At 52.1% G+C, this 6,065-nt stretch overlaps 1 protein-coding gene across 1 annotated transcript; it reads right to left on the bottom strand.

Annotated features, from left to right (window-relative positions):
• Nucleotides 1-937: 937 nt before the first annotated feature.
• Nucleotides 938-2,746, bottom strand: HOXA1 (homeobox A1). The gene is made up of 2 exons (XM_035129099.2): nt 2,095-2,746; nt 938-1,522 (listed from the first exon to the last, which is right to left on the bottom strand). The coding sequence occupies exons 1-2, from the start codon at nt 2,744-2,746 to the stop codon at nt 1,167-1,169; spliced, it is 1,008 nt and encodes a 335-aa protein (XP_034984990.1). The 3' UTR covers nt 938-1,166.
• Between the last annotated feature and the right edge of the window lie 3,319 nt (nt 2,747-6,065).

Genomic DNA, 6,065 nt, shown 5'->3' with positions numbered 1-6,065 from the left:
TTGGGAATGATCCAGCACAGAGTTCGGGAAAGGGGGGGGGTTAAAGCGGGGGTAGACACTAATAAGCAAGGTTTATTTTTTAAAAAAACCTAGTGCAATTTCCACTTTCTTTTCTAGTTCGTTCAAAGAAATAGTAGCAACCTATGATTGTTGAGGTATCTGATTGAGTTGAACAACTTTTCGTTCGTGACATCCTCACTTTTCGCTATAAAATCGAATCCAGTGTTGAGAATGTAACCACCCTGTTTAAGCTCATAATCTTATCTAAACATTTCTAGAAAATCCGTAAAAAGATAAATCTCTGGGACAAAGTATTTACAACCAACAAAACTCATACACACGAGAAGACAAGAGACATTAAATTAAAGTGGTGAAAGTTCTCGAAGTCGTGTAAACGCTTTCAATAGTGCATCTCTTCGTGAATTTGGGTCTGACAGGTCTTTGGTTGGAGGAGAAAACGGTAGCAATGTCTTTGGCAACTCAATTCTGGTCTAACAAATTCTCTTGATTGTTCCCACAAAACAGTCTTTAGAGATGAAAACAGATCAACTCTGAGGAACTGAGGCAGGCTTAGTGAGTGGTGCTGAATAAGCTACTCAGAGTGAGATCCTAAACTCCTGGGCCACAACCCAGCCAACGTGAGCCAGCTCCCATTGAAATCAATTGAGTTTAAAATAGTCACAAAGTCCCATCCAGCTCCTTTTCATGGGATTTAGGGATTATTTAATAGCGCAGTCCTGTGGCCTGCCTACTCAGGCATGTTGGGTTCCAGAGAGCTTGCTTGCAGGCCTTATAGGATCTCAGCCTCAAAGTTGCTAAATTTGTGAGAGAGTTCCAGTAAAATCAATGAGACTTGTCTCCAAATCAAAGGGTTCAGGATGAGAGTTTGGGTTACTCTCTCCGCCAATTGCGTGAGAGTCGGAAAATAAGCTAGGGCAGGCATGTCAAATCTGCGGCCCTCCAGATGTTTTGGCCTACAACTCCCATGATCCCTAGCTAGCAGGACCAGTGGTTGGGGAAGATGGGAATTGTAGTCCAAAACATCTGGAGGGCCGCAGGTTTGACATGCCTGAGCTAGGGGATGAGGGGGTCTCAGAGAAGTTCGAAACACAATAAATTTACTCTTAGATTGTGCCTTAGAGGAAGAATGAGCAGCAGCGTGTCTTTCAATTCGAGGTAGTCAGGGTGTCTGAGGTAGAGGAAGCTGGCGAAGGGGTACAGGGGGATGGGCTGGACTTTTCCGAGGACTCCTCCGCTTTCTCTTCGCTTCCTGTTGGGGTGGCCGGAGAAATGGGGAGCAAGCCCTCTTTCTCTCGCTTCTTCTGCTTCATCCTGCGGTTCTGGAACCAGATCTTGACCTGAGTCTCGTTCAGCTGCAGCGAGGCGGCGATCTCCACCCTGCGGGCCCGGGTTAAGTATTTGTTGAAGTGGAATTCCTTCTCCAGCTCCGTCAGCTGTTTGGTGGTGAAGTTGGTCCGGACCGTGTTGGGCTGGCCAACATAACCGTACTCGCCAGCTTTCCCTAGAGGGAGGAGAGAGAGAGAGAGAGAGAGAGAGAGAGAGAGAGAGAGAGAGAGCAACAACAACCCACATCAGAAACGTTAAGTCGAAGCAATGATTTATAGGTGACATGAAGCAATAGGCAGGCGCGCGCAGGTACAAACCATAGAGAATGAGCTCTTGAAGTGAAAGGAACTTGGTGGGCCAATCGGAAACCTGCTTATTCCTAAGTAAAGACCTAGCGAGTGCACATGGGCTAACTTCTTAGGGGCCGCCTGTCCAGTGAAACAGCAACTGAACTCACCTAGATCAGGCTGCTTTGTGATCCACAGCGGGGACACAAACACATCAAACTGAGCGTTATAATAGGAACCTCAAATCACAACACGACCTTTCCCCCACGTCTGGAGAACCGGTACGCTTCAGGATCCCAACCATACCTGTTCCCATCATACCTGGGACCATCAAGTTGATCTGCATCTACCTTAAATGCAGATCTTCCGCGTCCACCTTACAAACATAATAACAAAAAGAAGAAAACTTCGGGCCCGAACTTTCCAAAGTCCAGAGTGATCGCTCAGGCAGGTGACTCACCTGTTTTGGGAGGGTTTCTCTTCACTTTCATCCAGTCGAAAGTCTGGGCGGGAGGAGAAGTCTCCGATGAAGGGGAACCGCAGCCTTCCTGGTGATTCGAATGGAGAGGAGACAGGGGGTGGCTGTAATTGGTTAGGGTTAAGTTCTGTTGCTCGTCCCCATAAGAAGGGTGGATGTACTGAGCGGAGCCCACGGGACCCCCAGCATAAACCTGGGGCTGCTGAACCACGGACGACGAGACGTTTCCAGAGTAGAGCGTAGGAGCGCACTGGGGGAAGCCCCCATTAATCTCTGCCTCTTGAGCGAGTGGGTAGTGGCTGTAGCCCCCCGCACCGAAGTTCTGCACGCCGTAGGTCGGCCCACAGCTCGGGTGGGCGTAGGACACCCCCAGGTTGGGGTGGTGCTGGTAGGTAGCAGTCTGGTGATGGGGATGGGGGCTGATCTGGACCCCCCTGCCCACGAGGAAGCGGTCGTCCCCGTTGCAGTTGTTGGCACTGACAGCGCAGGACTGGAACGTGGTTGTGGTAATCCCATGGTCGGGGTGGTGGTGGTGGTGGCGGTGGTGGTGGTAAGCACGGGGTGAGCAAGTGGCGGACTCGCCGTTGAGGATGGGCGGATAATCGAGGAAGGAATTCATCCTCGCCGTGTCCATCTATCACCGGTTGACCGGCTCTTCGGAGTCCTGGGTGACCGTGCCAACTTTCTCACTTCCTCCATGGGGGCCAGAAGAAAAATGATATGAATGTACAGTGAGACGGCGGCCACGTGAGGGCGGCAGCCAATGGCTGCTCCTCCTGCCAAAGTTGCCCTGCTCCTTCCTGGTGATGGATCACCCTGGCTGTGGCATTTAAATTCCGAACGCTCCTCCATCAAGGTGACGCGCAGCCACCACCACCACCTCCCTCTCTCCCTCTTTCCTTCTCTCTCTCCACACCCCCCATCTCCTCCCCCGTCCCCAGTCAGCGCGTTGGGGTTTGAGAGCCGGGCCGGAGAGGCAGTGCGCGCCCAGGCGCTCAGCCTGAAGCAGCAGCAAGCACAGAGCCGCCGCCGGAGGGGGCTGCTCCTGCATGGATTTACGAAGGAACAGCCTTGGCTTGGCAGGTAAGCAAAGGGACCCGCGCAGTGCGTCCCCAGTTGGGTAGCTGCTCCTGCTGCTGCTTTCTCCAGGGCTGTTGTCGGGAGAGCACAGCTAGGCTAAACCCTCTCGGCTACAGTTAGATCGCTTGGATCTTTATGGTCTGCCTTGGGCAGTCTCCATCAGCCTGGGGTTGCTGCTGTGTGCGCGAGGTGGGTGGAGAGAGAGAGAGAGATCAAGGGGGCTGGGGGAGGTTAGGGGGCATGGAGAGAGGTAGGAGGACGGCGGCTGAGCTCTGCCAGTTGCCGAGGCGTCCTCAGCCAGAGCCCGGCGCGCGCGCGCGCGAACCGGCAAGAGTTAAAATGCGCTTGGTCCAGCCTCTCTCTCGCGGTTATTTGCATGGAAATGAGGCTCTCTGCAAGGCAACGCCATTGTTGTTGCTGCTGCGGGCAGCGTGGTTGGCTTTAATGCAGGGGAATGGCGCCGTTGGCTCCCGGAGACGGGGAGTCAGTGGCGGGCAGTTGGAGCCGGGAGCCTGGGCTGAAACGGAGGCGGTAGTGTGCCTGCCTGCCGACTGGGTACTTGGTTGCTTTTTTTTCTCTTTTTCGGACGATCCGACGCTGCTGGGCGCGGTTAGAGGAAGGAAGCGCTTACAAAGATTGCCAGGGAAGCTTTCTTAGGTTCTCTCCAGCAGCTGAGCCGCCAGAGCGCCTGTGCAAAATGCCAGGCCTCTCCTCTCTCTCAGCTCCCATTCACTATTGCTCCCCCACCCCGCTTCTCACGTATAACCTTTGCCTCCCCACCCACACCCCAAGGAGTGTCCACGGCCCCGGATTGAAACCATGAGGTCTAGAAAGATGCGAGTCTTTAAAATAGCAGGCCTCTGGATGGCATGGCCAGCGGTTAGGGGGAGGAGACTGTCTGGAGGAAGGGGCGAGGGGGTCGACAGCGCTCCTCCAGGCACTTGATCACTAGGCTGCCGCCCTCCTTCCGAGGAGGGAGAGAGGGAGCCGAGGAAAACAAATGGCGGGGCGTTGGGAGAGGCCTCTCTGATTTCCCTCGCGAGCACCACAAGTGCTTTCTTCTCGGATATGTGAATCCCTGATTCCGCTCAAGTCCGTGGGGCCAAGAGAGACGCCTGGCTCTCGGTGGGGCTAGACCTTCCCCGGAGGAAAGGCAGGGTCAGCTTAAACCTGGAGGAAAGCCCCTGGGTTGGATGTGGGGAGGTGGTGGGTCCCACGAGGGCTTCATCTGCACAAGAAGGAGAGGTGAGCAGGGAGGACTCAACAGCACAGAATTCAGCATAAAATCATAGAATGGTAGAGTTGGAAGGGACCCCCAAGGGTCATCTAGTCCAACCCCCTGCAATGCAGGAAGGAAAACAGGCCTGACTAGAAAGAAGGCAAACTTTGCCTGCTAGAGTCCGGAAATAGCTATGCGGACTTCTTATGCTTTCATCTTGCAAATGTCGAAATCAGCCCAATATTTAGCATTAGTGTGTTAATAGTTGTTGCTTCTGTGTTATCTACACACACACACACCATGTATGATTCTGTACCACCCTAGGCCCTCTGAAACTACAATACTATTTTCATTCCTAAAATGCTACTGATCTGGATTAGGCTGTTCTCCAGGTTCCCCTTTCTTCCTTTTCCCTCTCTCAAAAACGAGGCCCACTCAAAATATTGATAAGCATGCATTGTATACTACGATAAGACAAACATGCCCCGAATCTGGCTGTGAGACTTTGAAAATCTCCTACGTACTTCCTGGCTTTCCTTTGGTAGAGCTAACTCGCTCTTAGTGGGACTTTAAAAACACTTCCTTTTGGCCCTGTAGTCACACCTCGGATTTCTTTCTTCTCTCTCTCTCTCTCTCTCTCTCTCTCTCTCTGTGTGTGTGTGTGTTTAAGAATAATATTTATATCTTCTTCAATTTACTGGAAGGAAGGAAGAACAGATACAGGGTCCCCTTTATTAGTAGCCCAATTGATTTCTATTCTACTCATTGCACGCACAGTCACGTATTGCCCAGGCACGACGGTCTGGGAGTAGATCGCATCGATATGAGTGGCCAACTCATGGCCCGAGGAGTGGATTTACGAGGAGGCGTTTTGTAAAACAAAAGAACGTGCATGTAGGGATTTACAGTAACAGCTTTCCCTTACAGCTTTAGATGTAAAACTATGTTGGTGCATGCCGGCTTTGAAAACAGGGTATAAATCCTGATCTAAAGGAAGCCTTGTTTCCTATGAAAAGTTGGTAATTTCATTTGGGCCCCTATCATCTCCCTCTCTTCCTCCTTCCTGGCCGCCTTTCTCTGAGCAGAACCCTCCCTCCTGTGCCTGCTGCTTCGTTGCTCCCTTCCACACTTTCTCCCCCATTTCTCCGCCATTGTTCAGAAGAACTCTTTCCCCCTTTTGTTATATTGTCTCTGTGGCCCAACGCTTTTGCATTCTGAAGCCAACACAATTCCTCTGTTTTACCAGAATGCAGGAGGAGAGACATGGAGGGCGGGGTGGTGTCGGCCGGGGAGATCGGGGGAGGGGAACGCCTTTCCCAGTGTGGCGGAGCAACCACATTCCCCATCCCATGTCTGCCTTCTGGAAAACGCAAGCAGGCCCACAGAAAAGCCCCCTAAGCTCGACGAAGGCCTTTTCCAGAGTAGGCCCTGCCCCCCCACCGGTGTCCCCCCCCCGTCACCCTACACCCGCCTTTGTTGAATCGGTTCCTCTGGTGGTTCTGAACGTCGTCAAACCCTTCGCTAGCCTTAGTTCCTGCGACCAGGAACTAAAAAGAATCTTTCGAATTTCGAAAAAGAATCTTTCGAATTTCGAAAAAGAATCTTTCGAATTTCTCTCTTGTTCGTTTTGAAAGAGGATATTTGCAGGGCTTGG

The sequence above is a fragment of the Zootoca vivipara genome, chromosome 12, assembly GCF_963506605.1.
Source record: "Zootoca vivipara chromosome 12, rZooViv1.1, whole genome shotgun sequence".
Lineage (NCBI taxonomy): Eukaryota > Metazoa > Chordata > Lepidosauria > Squamata > Lacertidae > Zootoca > Zootoca vivipara.
Note: the sequence above shows the minus strand (reverse complement) of the source record. Positions and strands in the feature narration are given on the sequence as shown.